General features: G+C 39.3%; 1 protein-coding gene across 1 annotated transcript; it reads right to left on the reverse strand.

Annotated features, from left to right (window-relative positions):
• Positions 1 to 2,681: 2,681 nt before the first annotated feature.
• HELLS (helicase, lymphoid specific) lies at positions 2,682 to 24,354 on the reverse strand. Its single transcript, XM_068197444.1, has 21 exons — positions 24,233 to 24,354; positions 20,522 to 20,644; positions 19,438 to 19,497; positions 18,899 to 18,935; positions 18,742 to 18,806; positions 18,234 to 18,275; positions 17,253 to 17,477; positions 15,643 to 15,825; positions 15,240 to 15,383; positions 14,464 to 14,660; positions 13,678 to 13,774; positions 12,581 to 12,742; positions 11,920 to 12,062; positions 10,632 to 10,770; positions 9,141 to 9,224; positions 8,934 to 9,053; positions 8,506 to 8,622; positions 7,463 to 7,622; positions 5,149 to 5,245; positions 4,865 to 4,941; positions 2,682 to 3,213 (listed from the first exon to the last, which is right to left on the reverse strand). The coding sequence occupies exons 1-21, from the start codon at positions 24,335 to 24,337 to the stop codon at positions 3,116 to 3,118; spliced, it is 2,475 nt and encodes an 824-aa protein (XP_068053545.1). The 5' UTR covers positions 24,338 to 24,354; the 3' UTR covers positions 2,682 to 3,115.
• Positions 24,355 to 24,549: the final 195 nt, after the last annotated feature.

Consider the following 24,549-nt stretch of genomic DNA (forward strand, 5'->3'; position numbering starts at 1 on the left):
CTTTGTTTGGCTCATCCCTGGGAAAAGCCTGGCTTCTCTGGGCTGCTGGCACACATCAGCATACACCTGCACAAACTCCAGATAGTAACACAAGCAGCTCTTTTTCAAGGTGAGAGGAGGGATTTTTTTTCTGCTGGGATGATGTCTCTCCTCACTACTGCCTAGGGGCGTTAATTCTCACCTCTCCAGAGCACACTTCCATAAGGAAAGGCTCTCTGTGCTGCAGTGTTAGCAGGAGGGACTGCACAATAATCCAGTACAGTGGTGGGAAGCACAGACCTGCAGGGGTGAAGGAGCGACCCTGTAGGCACAAACTGCTCTGGCTGTATTGTGGACCAAGTCTCCTGCCCAGCGGTGGGACTGTGGCTGCTCCACATCACCTGCTTTCTCAGCAGGCTGGGGGCTCAGGGCTCTCCAGGAAAATGCTGGCTGCTGAGGCCATCTGGAGCTCTGTGTCCTGGCCCCGGAGCCTGGGCCGAGCCCTCCAGTGCCTACAAAGTCACTACATTATTTTGTACGCAAGTGTCTGTCAGCAAAACAGCACTCATTCCAGAAAACCTCGTGATTTTGGGGGTAAGGGCGTTAGAGCCTGGCCCATGCCTGGCATTTCCCTGCCCTCCCACCCAGTGCTGCCCTGCAAACGGGCAACAAGCCCTGCTTTGTGCAGGGCCACGGGCTCTGTCACCGGCCCGAGCTCCTGCAGCCAGGCTGGCAGCACCCTGGGAACACTGACTGCAGGGGGCTTGGCGCAGGACTCGGGCACTACAAAAGATTTGTGGAGTAGTCTGGAAATGTAGGTTTCTAATGTGGATACCAGAGTTGATCCAATTTATTACGTGGGAATGGGTTAGGTGAGGAAGTTCCCATTTGTTACTTGAGGACTTTGATCACTCTCTGCTGTGGCTGGCTGAGAAAAGGAAGTTATTTATCTTTTATGAGGTAGGGCAAAATATTTGACAACTGCAGTGTTCATGTAGTCTGACTCTCCAGATTCCTCAGGAGTTAAACAGTTGGCATCTGCAGTCTGTCAACAATAACAAAATAGGTTAAATAGCCTCTCAACCACACTGAGCAGCCTGCTTTAGAAGTTATCAATAACGTAAGAACACATAAAAGGTTCCTATGTGAAGCATGTTGGGCATTTGAGTGGGTGAGCATCCTGCCAGTGTCTCACAAAGCACAGCACAAAGCACAAGCTGCCATTTTTTACACCGATTACTTTGATTTTGCACCAAATTGCAGGTTAAGCAGGGTAGATCAGTCTTCAAAAGTTAAGTAGGCTATGTGGGAGCAGCTGTCACCTACTATTGTCTTTAACAAGATTAGGTTGAGATACAAACAGTTTAATAGGGAAAACAAAAGCCACACACACAAGCTAAGCAAAACAAGGAATGAATTCACTCCTTCCCATGGGCAGGCAGGTGTTCAGCCATCCCCAGGAGAGGCACATGCTGGACGTTGTATTATCCAGGTAATTAGTAACTGAACAGAAAAATTAGAAACTTTTGTCTTCAGCAATTACCAACAAAACAAGGCTTTCACCAGGCAAAGATCAAAGTCAGCTTACTCATTAACAGATTCCTTTCTCTATCAGGCCAATAGAGTAATTATTAGCATGAAGTGAATGAAAACTGGTTTCTGAAGTCTGAGTTGGTAGAGGGGGTTTTTCTGTGTTATCTATGCCATGTAATGAGCACAACTGCAACTGTGACATCTCCAGCTGCAATTCCATGACTGCAGCTTTTAAACGACACCTAAAAGACATTTTCACGAACCAGAGCTGAAAGGTTAGAAGCTGCCTGATTCATCCAGTGCAGTGTCCACTTCTGGGCCCCTTGCTACAAGAAGGACACTGAGGTGCCAGAGAGTGTCCAGAGAAAAGTAATGAAGGTAACTAAGTGTTCTGGAAGGGGAAAGTGCAGAATGTCCATGTGGGTGTGTGAAAGCCAAGGAGTACTTTCTGGGAAGAGAAGGGCAGTCAAGAGGTAAAGGCTATTACATGTGCATTTAACTAAAGGAGTTAGCTGTCATCATTGCACTGGGACTTTTGGGATGGCGTCCAACCCTTAGCATGGCACTGCTGCTCCATCGAAATCACGTCCCCAAGTGCCACATCCACATCTTAAGTACTTCCAGGGATGGCAACTCCATCGCTTCCCTGGGGAGCCTGTTCCAGTGCTTGACTTCTTTGGTGAAGAAACTTCCTAATACACAATCTCAACCTTTCCTAGTGCAACCTGAGGCTATTTCCTCTTGTCCTATTGCTTGTTACTTGGGAAAAGGGACCAACACCTTGTTACAACCTCCTTTCACATAGTTGTGCAGTGGCAAGTTCTCCCTTCTCCAGGCTAAACACCCTCAGCCTCCTCAGTCACTCCACAACTTCTGCTCCAGACTCTTCAACAGCTTTGTAGCTCCCTACATCTGCTTCAGATGGGCAACTCGGCTGCACAGCTGACCAGCAGTCAACACAGAAGTAAGGTCTGCACCAGAAAGATTTAGGCTGTTTTAGGCTCATCGCTTCTTGGCTTCTGTTTTCTGTGTGGGTGTTTTTCTGCTGTTTTGTGGGGTTTGTTTGTTTTTCTTTATATGTATGACATTGGCTAATGTGCTAAATAAGCAGGAAAGTGTGAATTAATGGATCAGCTTTGCTTGTTTAAGAAGCCAAAATCCATAGACCCTTAGAACAAAACAGATATTTATTTAATCAAAATAATTCTGAGAGGTTAAAAACAGAAGCTACACAAATGGCTTTTTAACAAAGGTACATGTTCTCTCCCTTCCAAATAAAACTATAATTGATACCGTATTTTTAAAAAACAATCACGAAACAGGAGTTTAGGACTTCCACAGGAAGATTTTTTAAACAAATTTGCCAGTTTATACCACCGAGTACAAGAACTAGCTGCAAATGTGAAACATGCTCATTTTCTTTATGAAAGCCTACTAAAGCTACAACTATCACCTGCATTATACTCTAGAACAGGTTAAAATTCACTGGAAGAACACAAGGGATTTGAACAAGGCCTTAAGGAAAGTCAGCATCAAGGACCAGCAAGTGTAAGTGACCATCTCTGGAAGATCTGAAAGACTACTTAGAAGCCACATTTGCATATCAAAACACACATTCTGCATTGGACTCTGATGACTCTTCTAGGACTTTGAAGACACCCATTTTTTCCTTTTTCATTTTTTTAGAGGCCTTCATTTGATCTAAGATTAAAACAAATCAAAGGTCAACAATAAGAGGTGTAGCAGAAAAGAGATTTGGAAAACAAGTTGAAAAAAGCATTTTGCAGAGTTGGAGAACAAGTTGACAAAATTTTGCTCCTTCATCAACAGTTGGTTACTAGCAGTTTGTATTCAAAAATACAGCTGTATGCTTCTAGGAAGAAATTCCAACATCTCTGGCTAAATGTGAATGGAGAAAAGCAAGTCTAAAAGCTGCCTGAAGTAGTCTCATTTTCCTGAAAAAAATACCTAGAAAACCTATTTAGTGAAATTACCAGGAGAAACATAAAATTACAGCTCTGATAAGTAATATTCTTTCCAAAAATGCAAACTTGTCTTCCTGGCAATGGCAATCACTTCATTACCCTTCCAGTGAATACTAAGCTAAAGAAAAAGTATTACATTTATATAAATTGAGTAATCATGGCTTATCAGGGTGGGAGCTGGAATTTTGCTTTCCAAAGCACTAACAGCAGTTAGCTATAGCAAATATTCTGTATATGATGCCAGACTAATACCTTTGTATTAACATTTCTGGACAACTTTATTCTATTAATTTTGATTAGCATAGCAAAGAAGAAAAACAGCAACCATGATAAATATATTGCATACTAATAACACAAGATAAACAGCACCTTCTTCAACTTGGAAAGAGAAATCAGATTGTTTCACAGTCTGAACTTGTAAAGATATAGACCTTAATACCCATTCATCAAGAATAATTTTCTGTATTATCAGCCTGAAATAAGCAGTTTTACAGAACAATGCCTTAATTTTTTTTCCTGAATTATCTAAAATATAGCAGGAGTTTCCTAAGGTAAATTAATTTTACACAAACTACACACAGCATACTTATTTAAGGCTAAAATTTATACTTCTAAATTCTGTAATGACTTTTTTTTTTTTCCCCACTGTATCTATGCTTGGGAGTCTTGTTCTGCTAAAGATGCTGAGGGAATCAAGGCATACTAAATCATACAAAAGCATTCCAGATCTATGAACTTGACAAGAATTTTTCCTCTCAGGAAAGTTAAAAGAGTTTTTTTCAATAATATCCTGGCCTGATCAAGCACTAGAATTTGCAGACAACCTCAAAAAAGAGTTGTCGTTTGGTCGGGGTTTTTTGCCAAATAGCTGATCCACTCACAAGCCATGGGAACTCTGAAAAGCTTGATTTCTTTCCTTCAAATGTTAGACTTGACTTCTTTCCCCAAAAAATGTTAGACAATATTAGATAAATGTATTTTGAATTATGACAGCATCAAAGTACATTTTTTAAGCTTGCTGGAATAAATCTTCCCTGAGAGTAATTTATATTTTGATCAATTACAGCAACTCTCCTTGAAAGCTGCTTTGCAGAACACCTCCTAATCTATGCTTGTCATTTCACAATATGCTCAGTGCACAGCATGCCTGAATGTGGTTTTCTGGAAGATTTTTGTCTAAGTTCTGTTATTTCTTCTCCAGCAAACCATATTGAAAATGTCAACAAAGGGACCAAAGGGTCCTTTGTCAAATGGACAACACAGCCGTAGGGAAATGAAGCTATGTCAGCTTTCTACATACAAAGATTCTTACAAAATATGAATTTACTGCTGAACACAATAAAGAAAACATGAAAACTCAGACTTACCAATGAGATTACTTCTATCCAAAAGTAACTCTAGATCTTTATCACTGATTACCTTTTCTTTAGATCCTTTAACCTCCCTGTTAAAGAAGAAATAATCTCTCAATAAAGATAAAAGCATGTTAGTATTGCATAGACATCAGTTTTCCCATGTAGAAGAATCCCTAAGACATTCTTTCCTCTATGAAGATCCACATAGCACTTCATAGGACAAAAAGGCTCTTGACCACTGCTTGTAAATTACAAGTTACGAACTCATGGTCCATGAAAATATGAAATCTGCATACCTCTCATAATCTCTGGATTTCAGTAATTCTAACAATTCCTGAGGGCCCAGGCAGCTTTTTGACTGTGCTAGTCCAGATTTGCCACCTTTAAACTGATCTGTAGAAAGAATAAATTTTAAGAAAGCACACAGAGACTAGAGCAAATTACTATCAAATATCAAAACTAATGCTAGGTTTCATTATTTTAGTCCTCATATAAACACAGCTCACACTAACAGACTTAGAGGTACATGAACATTTGCATGCAGACCTTTCACTTTCTATAATGCTTATGTATGTAGACATATATGTAGTATGCAGAAGAACTGATTGAAACACCAATTCAACATGCCCACATGAACATACAGAGCAGAAAAACCATTAGTTCCACTTACAGTAAAAACATTGTAAATAAAGTTACATGGTGGATGCTGAAGTTTGTTCCCTTTGCATTGTAAACTGGTAAAACAAAGTAAACTGTATTAACCACAAGACAGGAAATACGTGAAAGATATCGTTTGCAGAGAGAACGGCCTCAGTTTAACGAAACAGACAGACATAACAAAGTAATACCCTTGACACAGACCGATTTCTTGAGACTATGCTAGCACCTATTCACAGCAAATCTGGATGCCAGTTCAACTAAAAGAACATTACACAAGATTATTACCTAACCAAAGCTGAGCATGAAATCAAGCTCAGTCTCATACATTTCAAGGAGACTGGAAAGACTTGCTGTTGTGTGCCAAGTTTCCTCAGGTTTTATCAACATATGTACCCATTTTATTAATGTGTCTTCACTCAGTCCTTTCATCACACTGATGTTCCTTCCTGTATCTTGGCTTCAGAAATCCTCTCTACATCTTTTCCCATCTCCCTTCAAGAACTCTGAGTTTATCTGTGAAGTGCAAATAAGATTCAAGTCCCAGAGCAGTCTGAGCTATAGGATTCTCTCCCCCATTAACATCTACAGCAGTGACAGACATGCTCCAGGTCCTTTCATGCCTTATTAGTGATGCTGTCTCTCCCTTTTAGCTTTCAGAGTTTCACAAACCATATGCTATTAAATCAGTGCTGTGCAGGTCTCAAGTTGCCATAATAGCAAGAAAAATACAGTTTCCCAAGAACTTTGTTCAATGTAACAGAAGCACAAGATAAACGTCAAAAAAAAACCCCATGATATTTTGTAACAAAATCCAGTTCTTAAGCTCCAGTATTTGTACTGTATATACCCTACATGGTTAGTTTTCTGATTTTCCTTCCTCATTTGCTTCTCCTAAGTTCCAACACTTTTTAGATATTCACAATGACAGGATCCGTAACATCAGCTTTACATTTACACAATGAATCCAAAGGTTCCTGAAGTGACACCCCAAGCTGCAAGATTTACATGTGATACACCAATAGATGCCAAGATAAATATTGAACATATTGCAAAACTGAAGGCATTGACACTTATCTTCCTTGCAGTACATGTAGTCTCGGTCTCCAGTGCTCCCTTAGTACATGGCAGTGATCTATTAGAGCCTATTCTGTGCTCATCTTGCTGCTTGGGTTTTAACTTCAGTTTGGACCATTATCAAATCATTAAAAAAAACCAAACCAAACCAAGAAAGTATACTGGTCAATAACATGCCTATAAAGAGGCAGCCCTGGCAGACACACCAAGACAGCAGAGCAAAAAGATTACAAAGAAAAAGGGTAATACTAGCATAAAGTAATTATCAAAGATAACATCATCCAGAACCAGAGGCAAACCACAGCTTAGGCTTGACTGTGCAGTACAAAGAGGTGTGGCCTTTTTGCCCCTTTATGCCTCATGAAAAGGCTTTGTTGCCTCTCAATATGAAAATACAAGAATGATGAGAAGTTTTTAGCCTCTTCTGAAGTTTAATATTAAACTAGCTATTGTTCAGAAGCCAAGTTATAAGAACTGCTATTCTTCAAGTGAGCTTAATGCTTGGGAATTGCTATATATAAGGAGCTACAGTCCAAAAATGACAAACAGAATAAGCTACAGAAGCAAATCAGGATTCCAATAGGACCTGTACAAGAAAAACTCATCCCCAAAGAGATGCTTGAAAGCAATCACATTCTAGAGACTTTTGACTATGACAAGCCATATAATCCAGAACACCGCAAGAATCACCATTGTTCTGTACATAAACCCAAAGACTATTGTTCTATTTAGCACTGGCCAGTTGTTCAAACAGGACTGGACTTCTGTGGCTGTAACACACTGGACAGAGGCAAACAGGATACTGAAATTTGTTACAGCTTGAGATTTAAAGAAGCAACACATATTGACATGAAGTCCTAAGAGAAAGGTACTAACTTTTATGGATAATCAGCTTCTCCAGCTTCCTCTTGGCAGCAGCTCTCTCCACAATCTTCTGGTCAATAGTATTTGCTGTCACGAGACGATAAACAACTACTGGCTTTGTCTGACCAATTCTGTGACACCTGTCTTGGGCCTGCAAATCTGACTGGGGGTTCTGAGCAGATAAAGAAATAAATCAGTAACAATTCAGTTATGCCATTATCCTTTTTTTAAAGGACATACTGCATGCAGCATTTTTAATGGAGAGCTCAGAGTCAGTGTAGAAGCAGAAGAGACATGGTATAATACAATTCTACTACTCTTGACTCTTAAGCTTATCCATGACAAGCTCTGCTGCTATATCTGCACAGGCAGAGAAACCCAGCCAGCTTGGACTGCTTCTGCACTATGTGCTGCAGTTTTCTACAGATGGACATGGTTAATGACAGATTTAGATGATAATTTTAGTTGTAGGTTTGTGTTGGGTTTCTTTGTTAGAGGATAAGAAAATGTATTTTTAAAGTTTTCAGGCATTTCTGAAGCTGAAAATAGCAGCACTGTCTACTAAAATGAAGATGCAGAAGTCCTCATTTGTTTCCTTCCAAACCTCTCTTCTTCCCAGCCTCCAGATTTACAAGAGCAGCAGAATCCTAGCTAGCTAAAACACATGTAGCAAACCACAGAGGAAATTCATAGAGCTGGTACTAACATGGCAGCTGTTGTAAACAGGGAACCCGTAAAAGGTCCAGCTACACTCAAATTTATGTAATGAAAAGAAGGAAATGTATTGACAACACAAAAAACCCTCCTGCTTTTGGTAACTCGGGCAAACTCAGAAACCAACTCTACTGTTGTATTCAGTAACCCAGGACTTTTCAAATGAGGTTGTATTATTTCACAAACAAAATGTTTGCACATGCTAACATGCTACTATTGCCTTCACGTAACACCTCATTAAAGTTACAGAAATACCATAATGGGTTCATAAATTATTATCAAAAGCAGCAAGAGAAAGCATTTTTGACACCTATAACGAGGTTAACAATCTGTCAACGTACCCAGTCACTGTCATATATGATAACTGTGTCTGCCGCAGTTAAGTTAATGCCCAGGCCTCCAGCTCTTGTACTCACTAAGAACAGGAAGACTTCAGGGTCAGTATTAAATTGATGCATCTGGAAGAGATTTCATCTATTAAAAAAAGTAGATGGACCAAACATAACATGGCTAATGGTTAATGAGACCTGTTTAAAAAGATGAACACAGAAAATACAACGCAAGCTTTCAGAGGTTTTAAGAAGCACTGCATGTTAGGCATACCTCAGTTCTTCTGTATTTCTGAGCTGCAGGTACTAAGGTAGAAGACAGTTTTCAGCATAGAGGTGTTTTGCCTATTAAAGGCGAAATGCTGTGCACAATCATATCCCAGTGTCACAGCAAAAGCAGAATTTGCTAATGTGCTCACAGGGCATGCCCATCTACTTACATTTTCTTCTCTCTCCGAGTATGACATAGAGCCATCCAGTCGACTGAATTTGAAGTTTCTCAGGTAACAGAAATCCATCAAAATGTCAAGCATCATAGTCATTTGTGAGAACAACAAGACCTACAAAACCAGAAAGATTCCTTAATAACATTTTCTGTTCCTAGGAAGATGACCGCATCTCATCCCTCCAATAATCTTCAGCTTTACCTTATGTCCTCTCTTTTTAAGTTCTGGAAGCATTCGGTCCAAGAGTAGAAACTTGCCTGAATTCTTAACTAGATCTTCATCAACCTTGGAACAGGGAAGAGAGGATCATATATTAGGAGGTAAGGAGACCAATGGCTTCCTCAACTCAGAAGCATCAACAAAAGCTCTCTGAAATCTCACTGAAACAAGTGTGCACCATATTCTTAACTAAAAGCCATACTATTGGAAGTAATGTTAATTTATGCAAACAATATTGAATAACTTAAATCATCATGAAACTAATTTGAACTCTACCATTTCATATGCCCAAATAATTATTTTTTAAAACTAATTAGTTTTCACCCTATTTCTGGAAGGAGAAACCCTTATGTTAATTTTTCCTCATGGTATAGTGCTGCTGTTTCTTTCCCAGTTTGTAATTAAGACACACTAAGGCTTCCACCTACTGGACACAGAGAGGCACCACTGAACAAGTTATTACACATTAGCCAGCGGTAGAAGCTCACAGCAAGTTTTCCCACTGCTTCCTTAAACCCCTCTTCAAGAGAGCTTGCTAGATCTAATCCTTGCCATAGGCTAAAGGCAGAGAAATGGAAACTTCTAAGGACTGAAAGATACAGCAGCCACTGTGGTAATTATGAATACATCTTCCTGAGCAAGTACTAACTCCTGTGGGTGGTGTCAACTAGTCTCCATTTTCAACCCACTAATTTTCCCTCATGTCCCTGACTGGGGAATCTGCTTTTTATTCACTGACTTTAATACATTGATACACTCCAATAGCATACTCTGGAGCACAGCAGGCTCTGTTATCACTCACCAAACAGAAAACATGACTACACATACCTACAAACCTACATCTACATTTAGAATGTGCAATCAACTTCCAGTTCTTTAAAATTCTTTCAATTCAAAATTATTTCATACTTTTCTGTATTCTGCTTTATGTAGATTAAGCTACCACCTGGTCTTTGCGATATAACTTTGATTTTTTCCCTTTTGAAGAAGGAAGCTGCATTCTCTGAGCAAGATGACTGTTCTATTTGGTACAGTTCGCCAACAACTCACACTTAAACGTTATCACTGCACCTTCCTGCAGCATGTACAATTTACTTCATGAACAGTTCACCAAGGTTAGCACTTGTTTTGAAAAATAACCCTGGTGAGGAGATCCCGAGGCAGCCCCTAAAGCACCTGGAATCAATAGAAGTCAGCAATTGTGTGAATAACTCTCCACCAGCAGAAGAGCACTGTCACAATGAAGAACACCACGCCACCACTATGCAAAGGTTGAATGGCAGAGCAGCTGAATAGGTCCCTGCTACTGCTGCTACAAGGAAGTTTCAAATAATGATTCAGTATACTGCTGGAATTCAATAGGAGGCATATGCCAAATACATTGAAAAGGTCATTCTTTACCGCCATCAGCTCCCAGTCTATTGCTTTTTAATGCCTGGAATAAATTTTCTCTAATGCTTTTAAAATGCGTACCTTGAATTGTTGTGTCGCAGGATCCAAAGGATACTCAATAAGATAGGGGTGATTACAACACTTCCTCAATAACATCATAATATTCTGCAGTTTAAGGTTCACCTCGGAATCCATGGGAACGCTCACTTCTACCACTGGCCTTGAAAAGACACATCATCTTATTAGTACTGAAAGTGTCTCCTTATTATGCTACAAATATCTGAGGGAAAAAAATCCCTACAACAAAATCAAGCAATGGAGTCACATGCTGTGACGTGCTCAAAATCCCTTATAATTCGTAAAGGTATTACCAGACAAAACTTTAGAGTGCCGCACTTGGCAACGAAGGAATAACTGTTTGCCATTATTGATTTAAAATATAAAAGAGCAGTCAGTAGTAATTAGAAGCAGAATTTGACTTGTGCAAGTCACCCAGCAGAAAAGGGAACAGAAGCAAGCCCTCACCAGACCACAGGGTCAGATTTCCTGGGGAGCAATACCCAAGATGTTCCAGAATCAGATGTCTGTCTATCCCAATTTGGCTACATCGCAGGAATCACAATGAATACAGCTATTTAGCTCTTCTACATGTAAGTAGTGTCTCCAACATAAGGTATCCATGCATACCATAAATCTAACACTAACAGATTTAATTGTCTGTTCTCATAGGCTACATCAGACTAGAATAAAAATCTAGCAAAATAAACACTTTTCAACCTGAAGATTTTCCTTATGCCCAAGAGACTTTCAACCATTTTAGAGCCATCAACAGAAGGCAAAGTGGAGGACACTTGGAGTGACACTGTTTGTCTTTCCAAGCAACTGCTGTGCATGATGGGACCATTCTCTCCTGCGGATGGCTGAACACCTGCCTGCCCATGGGAAGCAGTGAATTAATTCCTTGTACTGCTTTGCTTGCATGTGCAGCTTTTGCCTTCCCTATTAAACTATCTTTATCTGAAACCACACATTTCCCAGCTTTTACCCTTCTGATTCTTTCCTCAACCCCACTGATAGTTGTGAATGAGCAGCTGTGTGGTGCTTGGCTGCAGCCTCGGGTTAAACCACAATAGTGTCCTGATGTTAACTGTAACTCTAATGAGCCAGTGAGTGCTGGTACAATAATCACTGCTATCATGGCTCAGTGAATACCAGGGAAAATCAAAGAAACAAACCATAAAGCTACAAGGATTGTGAATCACTAAATGTCATTCTTCCTGATCAATTTCAGTAAGCAAAGCAGTGGAAGCAAACTAAGAGGGAGACAGACAGTACAACAAGAAAAAAAAAAATCTTTCAAGACAGGCACCTCTCTTTTTCTACTTCCTCTTGCATTTTGCTGATTAATTTTTCCAAGTCATCAGGTGAACCATTATGTTCTTCACAATAATCAACCACTTTCCGACTACGGCGTTTTGGCCGGCCTGTAGAGCTCAACTCAACTACTTCTTCCTGTGGGAAATGGGAACATTGCCATCAACAGCAGCCAGCTTCAGAATCAAAGGCCTGTGCTAATCCAGGAATTCTCAAAACTGAAAAGACGCCTCAGTGATGTGCATCATGCAACACTTATTTAGACTTCAGCAGCTTAAATTTTGGCTATGTAGAAGATGCAGCCAAATTGTAAAGGTCTACAACTGTAGATTTTGGAAGTTTGTTTGATTTTAGAAAGCTACATTCATACTTTACTGATTCTAAGCTGAAACTTAGACTCAACTCTGTAAAAACAGTGCTCTTTCCCTCCCAAGCTACAAGTAATCAAGAACATATTTACACTTATATTGTTTTAGTTCTGTGGCACAGGCCTATCACAGTAACTGCCACTATTGAAATAGGTAACTAATAGATCAGACTAAAAATTTAAGAATAAAAGAAGGTTTAGTTAAAACTGTAATGAAGTAGTACCAATACAGTTTTGCATATGAACTATTACAAGCAAGTACATTCCTAATATCCTTATCAGCAGATACCTCATTATTTCCAAACAGTTTCGTAATGGTGCGATTGACAATGGCAGTATAGAAAGTCTCCTGCTTCTCTGCCAGCGGTGCATACACCACAACTTCTTGTTTAGGAGGAACCTCAAGAGCAACATCCGATTTCAGCCTTCTCAGTAAGAAAGGTGTCAGAATCTGAAATGGTGAGCAGATGCTACAATTACTCAAAGCTGTCAACACAGCTAGTTTAAAACAAAGAAAACAAGACAACAACACAGAAGCAGGCCTACTGATGTGACGCTATTTTGCCAATTTAAAGCGAGAGTTAATTTGCACATATATTTCATTTTTTAATATGTGTGCCTACTGAACATTTTCATGCACATGCTGGTACTAACATGTGTTGAAACACACCCCTTAACATTTAAAAAATTCTGAAGTGCTTAGTAGGGGCGCAGTAGTAACTACGTTACAGACCTTTCTTACAAATTCCAGTAAATGAAAGTAATCTTCAAAAAAACTGCTCATTTTGTTTGTTATATTTCTTAAATCAAGTTTTTCTGAAAACGCCCTAAACCTTTAACAAAATAAATAAATTGTCATCAACAATTATACACAGAAGATACAGTTTAGATCCCTCACCAGCAGCTTATAACGGAAAAATGACAGGTCTGTATGCCTTTACTTCCACGCACTCTCTTAAAAAAAGAGCTTTAAGTGTAAATTTGAAGACAACCACATTATATAACTAGTTTGTCAAAAGTTATTTTGTTCAACACCTAATAGTTACATAAGTTCCCTCAAAGTTATCTTCTAACAAAATAAATACACTGATTAAATCTCTTGGTGAATTGAAGTCTGTAACTGCAATTAAGTTTGACTAAACTCAATTCAGTTCCAAGAATAAAAATGAATGGCTATGAAAGAGATACATTGCTCCTTGAGCATTTGTAAGTGCTGCAAAGATTGAAAAGAACACCCTACAACTCTCAGGAAGTCCAGAAGTGGCACAATAAAAACCTCAGACCAGAATTCAGCATCACAAACAAGATTTTGACACACTTCATGACACGAATGGCCAATGTTATAACTATATAATAAAAAATACAAAATGAAGGATAAATGAAAACCTGATGCAGCATATGCAAGATGTTTTGCTCCCTTTCTTTAGCAATAATATCTTCAGCAGTTTCTGTAATGCTGGTAATATCAAACCAGGATTCAAAGCTATAAAAACAAAGCAAGGAAAAAAATAGCTTACTAAAATAATGAAGAATAATAGCTATGAAGTATCTATTCTTCTCTTATTCTGTGATTTAAAAAAAAATAAAGCACTCACATCCATCATGAATAGAAGGTGTATTGGAGGAATGTCTGAAATACACTTGTCAATTCAGAAGCTTGAGGTTTTATGTGATGTGTAAAAATACTTGTACTAGTTGGAATAGTCATTATCATCTGTTATATTCCATCTAGGTCATATCTTTTTCCAAAAATTAGTCAAAACACTCTTTTGGCAGCACTCTTACACCTGACCCCTACTGCTGCAGAAAATGATCTGCGGGTCCTGTGTCTGCCAGCCTCAACACAGCTTCATCCAACACCTTTGAGAATCTCCAAAAAGGAGCACCAGGCATTTATGATAAAACAAACATCTCTCACCGCAAATGCTCACGTCTTCGTTCACAGCTGAGCTTCCACTATCCAGGGAGACAACAATTAATTCCTTCCTTTCTGAAACAACTAAGTGTGAGGCAAGACACATTTCAAAGCCTTTGCCACCAAATAATCATACTGGATTACAACTAGGCCATAAAACAACTCTTCACATGCTGGTAAGTTTAATTATTAAAGAGTCATAATAACAGTCAAACAGAACAAAACGAAATAGTTTCCACCATCATACTGCAACCTACCTTTTCAAATCATCAAACACATCTGGCAAGAGGAAGTTAAGCAATGACCAAAGCTCTGCCAAGTTGTTTTGCAGAGGAGTGCCAGTCAACAGGAGTTTATTGTCTGTGTTAAATCGTTTCAATTCTCTTATAAGGCGGCAGTTCATATTTTTAATCCTGTGACCTTCATCTACTATGAGGTACTTCCAGTAGCAGCTCTATGAAAACAAAGGGCATATCAGTAAATTTTAGCTTTATTCCATCAAAACAGGCATCAGATTAATTAAGAAGCACAAATAAGATAAGCACTGTTTGATATTGCCTGTTACAAAGGTTCTATTTACTGTTTTTCATTTTGCCAGACTACCAGAGCTGAGCACAAACAGTTAATGCCACACATCCGCTTCATGTGACTACCTTTTAGAAAGCTTAAGTGGTTAAAACAAAACTTCTACAAGAAATTCATCTTCCTGAAACAATCACTGTGATGTTAACCATGATATTTATACACTAAGTATAGTTCTTGCTCTAAATATCCTTAACCATCACCTACAGGACAGTAACAAAAAGAGCAGGTATGCTGTAACTATCTGCTTATAGAATAATGTCCTGTTTGAAGCACTTTAGCATTAACTTGCAGAGCTACTACTACCAAGGAAACAGAAGTGAATGCCAATATACATGCCACAGTATGAAATTTATTGTACAGGCAGCATGTGGGTTTTTTACTGTGTTCAAAGGCACTGCTGTCAGTACTGAGGCACAACACAGTTCCAGGGCTAAGAGAACTTGGATACCTGCAGGGCATTTCTGTCTCGCATTGCTATTTCAAAGGAAGTAATGACCACAGGATAGATTTGCAGTGATCCTTGTCTTCCGCGTATTTTATGAACCAGTTTACGACGCTCCTGCTGAGTTCCATGATAGAGCATTAGTGGAATCTGTAAAAAAAAGAGATTACAAGTCAGGACCACGATGCCCATTTTAAGCTAAAAGGAAGACAGCAGAAATATTGAGATCTCTTCCATGAAGGCTGTAAATACACAGCAAATCACAGCACAGTCTGTAGTAGCCATATAAACAACTACAATTAAAATTATATTCTATATAGAGAATGCTTCAAGGCAAAGAATTAGAATAGAAATGAAACAATTTGTGCTTTTAAACCTAAGAAAGAAGAAAAGTCTTAATTTCTTTTACCTCTGGAGTAAATCTCTTGAATTCAGACATCCAATTTGGAAGAGTAGACAAAGGACCACATACTAAGAATGGACCAGGGACCCCTCGTTCCACCATCAGCGCTATTGTTGCAATACACTGGATTGTCTTCCCCAGCCCCATTTCATCAGCTAAAATGCCATTAATACCATTTTCCCAAAGCATCTGCATATGCAAAAAATAAAAAAGTAAATGCAAGATAATCAATACGCATTTGGAAAAACAAAGATCTTTAGGAATGTAACATCTGTGGAAACTCTCTACTAGGCCCATTTTATATATCAGATGAAGATGATTCTATTATAAAATTAAATACATGCATCTTGTAAATGCTGGATATTCTCATGTAGATCTAAGTATTCCTAGCCAACTAAGAACCTGACTAGGGCACAAAAACCAGAACAATATCAAAGGGAAGTGCGTCATTTAGTGTTGCACCAGAAGGCACTAACTGCAAGTACAGCTCGCATTACCCAAGGTTCTACTCATCCCAGCTCCGAAGGTTCACTTAGCTCTGCTTTCCAAAAGACCAAATGACTGTGCTGACCTTTCAGTGGTATGTATTCAAGGAACTTCTGCAGGCATGGAACTCCTGTAGCTACCTCACAAGGTGCACTTCCTGGCCAACACTGCCACCTGCTCCAGCTAAAGCTTTCTGTGCAGACACTACCTATTCTGCAAATAGCAGAGGAACCTCTCACCAAAGAACAGAAAGACAAAGAATTGCTCTATGGCCACTCTACTATTCAATAAAGATACATAAAAAGGTTATTATAACTGAGGGCCCAACTAAGGAAACTGGTTTTCCCTTCAGAAGAGGCTGGTCTTCACTAGGCACTTCCCAGTAACAGAAGTGAGTAAGTTCAGTGGCACTCACTTGAGGGGCGAGTCTAAGCCTGTTGAAACAGACTGTGTATGCTTGTAGGGAGGAAAAACAAAGAAAAAAATCTAAGAGAAATATGAGATCAGTAGCAGAATTAAATTAGTTTTGACTCATGATTTTTTTAATTTGGCTTGCATGATGAAACAGGTAGAAGTTAAAAATGTATGTGGGTAATTTTGATGGCAAGTTCCTATAGCTTTTTATTTCAGAAGCTAAAGACAACACATTTTCAACACACTGTGCTAATATTACTAGTTAAGAGTCCAAGATACAGAGAATGAAAATTCATCTGTGTCAAGCCTGCAAAGGTAACAGGTCTTTGAATACATTTGGGCTAGGTGGTATTGAAGCCCTTAAGAGAAACAATTAAGACTGTTCCTCAGTAGGATGTATAGTCCTTCTGCTTTCACAAACTTTTTGTAAGGAGAGGTTGAGTTGAACAAGAAAATAGATGGAAAAAGGGAAGATGGAGAACACCAGCCAGAAAGCCTATAAAGAAAGGCTTAGAAACACCAATATCCTTCCCACACTGAAACATTTTATTTGCTGTTTGACAATTTTTTCATAACACCAGATTCTTGTACCATGAAAGATCATAACTCTCTCCTCTTCACCTTCCCTGCACCAACTATAGACTTCTAGTATCTCTTCCCCTACGCACCAGTTTCTAATCAGCAGCAATTCTGCTCAAATTCAATTGCATCCATACCCTTAGCCACTCCATGCCTTCCACTTGGTACCACCTCATTACACCACCAGTAAAAATCTTTGGCTGCTGAAAAGGCACTGGTTGTCCATTAAACTTTCGCACTGGATCAAGAAATTGCTTGGCACTGTGTCGTACAGCTTGACACAACCTGTCCTTAATGACACTATTTGAGTCTCCATTTTTCTGCAGGTCTTCTGGATGCAGGTTGTCAGCAGAGCCTTCATCCTGCAGAAGGAAGGTCAAGGAACATGTGACAAGTGGAATGCACATCAAAGCCTGCTAAGACATACTTCTCCCCAATTTACACCAGCCTTAATGTGCTATGAAGTAATTCAATCTCTAACACAAAGATTTCCTTTGAATCAACTGTCAACTCAAGACTAGACTTTATTCTCTTTAGAATTCAAGGGCAGTGACAGATACTGAAGCTATTTCGCTTATAATTTTCTACCCATAAAAGTAAACAGACTTAAAACCTTCCTCACAGAGGCTGGCATTCAATGCAGCAATTTCCCTTCTGTAAGCAGAAGGGCTTTCCTTTCTGTAACCTGGTCTAATGTTAGGAAGCAATTCACACTGTGCATGCAGCTCTGGAACTACAGAAGCAAAAAAGAGACCTCACATATTATGTCCACACTTGACTGCTTAAAAATGACTGTTTTAAAGTCTTAAATACCAACACAAATCCTTTTAATAAATTCCTATTTCATTTATTTCTGAAGCTACTAACAATATATAAAGTAAAAATACCTCCAAAGTCAATTTTTTAAAAAAAGAAATTATAAGTTTTCACCTTGGATTTCCAAATTAAGTATTTTAAGTGCATTCATTTATACTACCTTTCTAAACTTTAATTCAGGACTTCAATAACTAGCAAAGATGTTTATTTACAGGTAAAGTTTAGGGATATACTACAAAATATAAAAAGCCCTCCCTCCCTTTGGGCTTAGCACTCTTAAACTGCAATATGTGTCAACATACCTGATTTTCCACTTTACTTTTTTTTGCCACTGATAATATTTCCTGGAAACAAACAGGGGAAAAGAAAACATGCTTATGTGCTTTTCAACCTTAAAGGCTACTGAAAATTGCATTTCATGTAATCTCTTCATTCACCTTTCAATCTGAATATACTTTAAAAAGCTTTACATACAACATCATTAATCATACAAGTGACTCTAAAACAAGACCACACACCAGGTAATAAATTTCAATTACAAAGGGTAGCTGAAAATTCAACTGGCAATGTAGATTCTTCATAGGTTGCCCCGTTAAAGAATTGAAAAAACATAGAGTATCCAACTTCTACAGCTGTGACAACAATGCTTGTTACATACATCTTTGCTCACAGACAGACTACTGATGGCTGATAATATCTGGTAGCAATGTATGAGAATGGAGTGCTCTAAAATATAGATGTCACAGAAATTGGCTCATCCATTCAAAGTGCTACAAAAATCCAGACAACCTGTTTATAGTTAGGGCATACCTCTTTGGACATAATTTCTGATATGTTGTATGTCCCATCTTCTCTTCCTCTCTTCTTTTTTGCACCTGTAAGATAATATTTGAGTATATACAATGCATCAAACATTAAGGAAATCAAACCCACCAGTACTGAAAAAAGGCAAAGCCTAATACATTACCTGATTTCTCCTCTTTGCCATCAACTAGATTTTGACCCTAGAAAATAACCATAGAAAGAGGTTCATCATCTTATACATCTCTAATTATCATGACATAGATAAAAAGATGTAATCAGACTCCTACCATTACTTTGAACGCTTCTTGAAATTTTCTACTACTAAGCAGTTTTCAAAAACACAGAAAAATAAATTCCTGCTTATTTTTTCTTGTTACTTATTCACTATTTTGGTTGAACAAAGCAATCATTGCTAAAACATAAAACTCCTCAAGACAAATTGAAACCATTTTCTCTAATATATTTTCTCTAATAATAACCAGTCAAAAACATCCCGTAAAAATGACTGTCATGGTATACAATTTTTAAGCACTTTCAAACAGCTTTACTACAGTTAAAATAAATATGGTATTTTAGATAGATCCTGCAAGTCAAATACTGGACAATCAAACTTATTTATTTTACTTACCTTGATCAAAACTAACATTGTAATTTCTCAAGCTTTTATTTAGAAAGTTGCATAAAGTAGCTACTCAATCTTACCTTGGCAGATTTCAACATCATCTCTCTCTTTTTTTCTAACTTCTCTTTCCTCCTCTGTTCCTAAATAAAATAAAAACCACACATGCAATTCTTACCTTTCCATAACACCCACAAGAGTACTATCCACTACAGAAGTGACAGATTACATTGCTAATTCCAAGTTACGTGTACTCTGTAGACTTTGTTTTTGCAACCCCGCTAAGTTTGTTATGATGTAGTTTAAAACAATAAAGCAAAATTTGGACAAGAAAGTGGCACTGCTTTAAAGTGCTTGTCAGTAAATACTTTAAACACTTAAATACAGTTATTTAGAAAGATTTCAACAAAAATATTCCCAGTTGCAAACTCCTGAAGGTTAAATCTACTGCAGTAAGTTTTCCATTTATCCAACTTACACATACTACATATTCACTGCAGAACAGACAGCAATACAAGTAGCCTAGATTGCCTTTAACAAAGAAGTGCTTTCATGTCTTGAAGAACTTAAGATGTTCATTCCATCTACTATTTTTGCTTGCTGAAGTAAAAGCAAAAGGATCCTGAAGAAAAAGTAGAAGACCTTGGTATTTATCAAATGGAGCAAGATTTAGTACTGAAATACACATTCTAGCAATACAATAACCATGAATTCAAGCTGACAGTTCAACTAGAGAAGTACTTTGAAGTACTCCTCAGTTTTCAGTTAATAACACAAACAGGCTACTCACCTTCCTACTAGTCAGTTCTTTGTACCATCTATCCTCCATGTTTTCTAGCTCCCTCAAACTTCAGTTCTTATTTGAAACACTTGCTCTCCTTTCTTTGCACTCAGGCCAAAAGAAATGTAAATGCATCAGTGCCACCTTTACACTGTGACTTTAAATTATAATTCATGTTCTTCCATGTCTGATTCATCTTTTAATTTATAGAACAAATTCTGAACACTACATGAAGCATCATGTCATTCCTGTGCAATAGGTTCCGGTAGATTTTAATGTTACTAATGCAATCTTAAAAACATTTTTACTTCAAACAGTTGGATGGAAAAAAATCCAAAACAGACAGTACCTTAAGAATCCCTACTGCAAGACAAGAACACACCTACCTCTAGCTGCTGCTGTTCCATTTTGGTTAGCAAGAATTTGGAATAGATGTTGCTTTTTTCAAGCAAATGTTGAAGCCTCTTATAGCGCATTTCACTTGATTCTCTGTCCCAAGAAGTTCGAGCCTGGCCAACAAAAAGATATGTCAAGCATTTACAGATACAATGGTGACTATACTGAAGAACCATTACTTGTGTTAAAAGCATTAACTCTGAAGCTCTCACACACAGACCCATTTCCTTTCAGCCATCACACTCCAAGATTTGTGACTGTATGGACTCACGCTATGAAGTGCTGTAAGTATGAAGTGCTGTAAGGTCAAAGTAACTGAGGGTTGCATTCACTTGTATATGCACCATACACACCCCAGTATCGCAGCACATGGCATTCAAGGACTCAGAGATGCCTCAACTCCAACGCAAAAATGAAATCTCAGTTTATTTGTAGCCTGCAAAATTTTTGAGGGAAAAAACCCTACGTGGCAAATTTCAGCACAGCTTCCCTAGTATTATTATATCCCTTCATGTACATTTACACCAAGTTAGTTTCTCATGAAGAGCAAGATATACAGACAGCTACAAAACTATCACACGGTTTTACAGAGCTCATGTCAATTGCCAGTATGAACACAGTAACTTCCACTCACTTTGCTTACAAAATCCACACATGCTTTTCATAGTAACTGCTGCTGAATTAGTCAGGGCTGTGCATTTAGAAGTTTGCAAATTACTCTTTAAAACTTGCATCAAGACACCCCCAAAAAGTAAAAACCATTCACCCTTCTGCATTCATCTAACATTGCCTGCAAAACCGAGATACCAAACAAGTCACAGAATCATTTAGTTTGGAAAAGACCCAAGATCATCGAGTCCAAGCATTAACCAGCACTGCCAAGTTACCACTAAACCACTAAACTAAGGACGCCTCGGAAGTGCGACATCTCCACGCTTTTTGAGCGCTGCTTCCATCGCTTCCCTAGACAGAGTGTCTCAGTGCTTGATCACCCCTTCCGTGAAGAAAATTTTCCAAGAATGTCCCATCTAAACTTCCCCTGGCTCAACTCGAGGACGTTTCCTCTTATCTTATTGCTTGTTACCCGGAAGAAGAGAGACCCTTCCCCCGCCACCTGTCTACAGTAGTTGTAGAGAGTGAAAAGTTTTAAATTAGCATCTCCAAGAGAAACCCAGAGAGACAAGGTGCAGAGCTTTACAGGATGCTTATCTATGTCACTGCCTTCAAAAGAAACACAGGGGGAAGGGCACGCTAGGACAGAGAAAAACAAGGGACTCTTCTGAAACTAAATACACTAATAGGTAAGGAAATGGGATATTTCCTGAATCACGGGACAAACTGTGAGACACTGAAATGGTGGAGAATGTCTGACCCCCCAGAAATCAGAACCTGATCTTCTCTAATACCAATCAAGTAGCAATCACCTTGTTCTTTTAAGAGAGGAAGATCTATCCCCACAATTTCTCTAGGGGAGGAGACTGTAGTCTCCTGACTTTCTTTGTTTCTGCTCTCCCCAGTCCAGGTTTTTACCTTCAGATGACAAGTATCTGAGCTCAGAAAGATTAACTCTTGTTGGCAATGCCAAGAGAGAATATAATTAAAACTAACCCACTTTTTCAACAAACTGCTATTGCTCACTTTTTACTGGAGTGAACACAGCATTCTTATTTGGTCAAACTGAAGGACTTTTTCCTCAACCAACTTCTAAAATTTCAAGTGGAGAAAACTCAAAGATGAACAGCACTTTAACGACATCTCACTGTGCCTTTTGATTCAACCCTTAAAGCCTTATGACAGCAGGTTTTTTCTCCTTTTTGACTGAAAAGGTCAAAACCTTGACACTTTTGGTCACTTTTGGTTCACCATTAAGCCTCAAAAAGAACTAGCAACTCCTTTGCTGAACTGCAGTACAAGTCACCTGGCAGGGGGCTTGCCGAAGTGACAAGCATAGGAAACACAGAAGCTGCCCCCCAGTAAGCCTGTGGTAACTACAAGAGTAAATCCCCTTGGTCTGACTGGCCCCCGACTGCACAGGGAAAAGGTGATAAAGCATACAGGACAACGGAGCTACATTCTTGCTAGAGGTAAGTCCTGTGGATTCTCAAGAAATGGAGAATACAAAAAAAACCCACATTATAGCATAGTCACAGAAGTGGTCTTTGTGAAAGAAATTAAAATTTCAAGTCTTTTTCTCAATATTTCCTGTGCAATGAGAAAATTTGCTCTACAAGGGTTTCCTCCTTACCTTCCAGAAGTATTACCTCCAAATTTTTAGTTCCTAGTCTCATCAAGGAATACCTGAAGTTCCAATATGCTACATCATCACTTACTGTTTGCAACAAAGAATATTATGAGACTTCTGAGAGAATCAATATTCGTTTGTAACTACAGTATCACAAAATAATGCATCATCAAAACATACCTTTGTAAATCCTAACTTGTCTTAGAGTAAGTAAAAAAAAAGAATAATCAAAACTAGTTCCAGGCCTTAAGAGACTGGTATTTTTCAGGCCCTTAGAATAATGTATCAATTCTTAAGATAGGGGAAAAAACCCATAACCTAATTTCTCTATTACATAGTTCCTTGAACTTCTCAAGATCTTCAAGGCCCCTTCCAACCCAAACAATTCTGTGATTCCTTAGAATACAATTATCGAAAAAGCATTTAAGAGAACAGTCCTTTCAAGCTTATATTTCCTTATGTCAGAAACACAACACAAATTATCATGCTATCAGAATACTATATACGGGATCAGCAAAGGTCCAGAAGCATCATGCTCTCATGTCTCACTCCGAAACAGACTGGTCTTTTCAACAGACTGGTTAGTATCATCAACACTTGAAGACATTCTCAGCAAGAGGGAAATGAAGCATAGTAATGATGGCATCACTTGCGGTGGGAGGTACCATTTCCCCGAAGCAGTCTTTATTTCCTGTAACACAGGCACACCAAGGTACACAAACCAAACATCGCCTCCCGGACTGATCACATGTCCGCTTCTCCTGCCACCAATGCCAGGCCACAGGCAGCTCCCGCTCAGCTGTGTGCAGGGAAGAGCAGGAGTGCAGACCAAGCCAGTGACTGGCATAAACCTGGTCCTTGTTAGCTGGGCTTTCTCAGCTAGACTACTTCGTCAGGTCTGCATAAAATATACCTGCTACTGAAAGAAACACATAACCAGGCTTACTGTGGAAAGGATCTGCAGAACTCTGCTCAGGCCGTTTGGCTGGTGAGCTTGCTTTAACCGAAGAGGAAAAGAAGTGTTATGTACACTTTTAGAAACAAAACCAAAAAAGTTTTGTCCTTAATGTTTCAGACAGAAATTCAAAAGAATGCAAACTTACTATCCTTTTTGAAATCAGCTCACTTTATAAGCATTATACCTCACATTTTTAGACTCAAAACGACAAAAGCAAAGATGCAATCTTCCCACTGCAAATTTCAATGCGTATAAAATGCGGGAGACTTCTCCCTAAGTGCAAGTTTTCACAGCCAGCCTTTAAAAACAAAAAGAAAAATGAAGGCCGCCGGTGGATGATCAAAAGGCGCTTATACACCACAGCAAGGCCTTTACCAGCGCCTCAAGTTTGTTTGTTTGTTTTGAAAACCAAGGAGCTGCACGGCCCCGGCCCCCAGGCACCCCGACAAACCCCGCCGCCCGCGGGACCCCTGCCGCCGGGCGGGGCCGGCCGCCCCTCACCTTCTCCAGCATCTGCCGCTCCTGCTCCAGCCCCGCCGCCTCCAGCTGCTCCTCTTCCTTCAGCATGGCCGGCGTGATCACCACTTCCTCTGCCTGCTCCCCCATCTCGGCTCCTAGCGGTTCTGCAACGAGCGCACGGTGCCCGCGGCCGCCCCTCACCGCGGCCGCCCCTCACCGCTGCCGCTGCCCGCGTTGCGAGCGGGCATGGCCCCGCTCCCGCGCGCGCCGCCTCACCGCCCGCCTCGCGAGAACAAAAACCGCGCGCTGCGCAAGTCGCGCGAGAGGTGGCGCCGTTCTCGCGAGGCCGTGTGGGCTCC

Source organism: Anomalospiza imberbis, chromosome 8 (genome assembly GCF_031753505.1).
Source record: "Anomalospiza imberbis isolate Cuckoo-Finch-1a 21T00152 chromosome 8, ASM3175350v1, whole genome shotgun sequence".
Classification (NCBI taxonomy): domain Eukaryota; kingdom Metazoa; phylum Chordata; class Aves; order Passeriformes; family Viduidae; genus Anomalospiza; species Anomalospiza imberbis.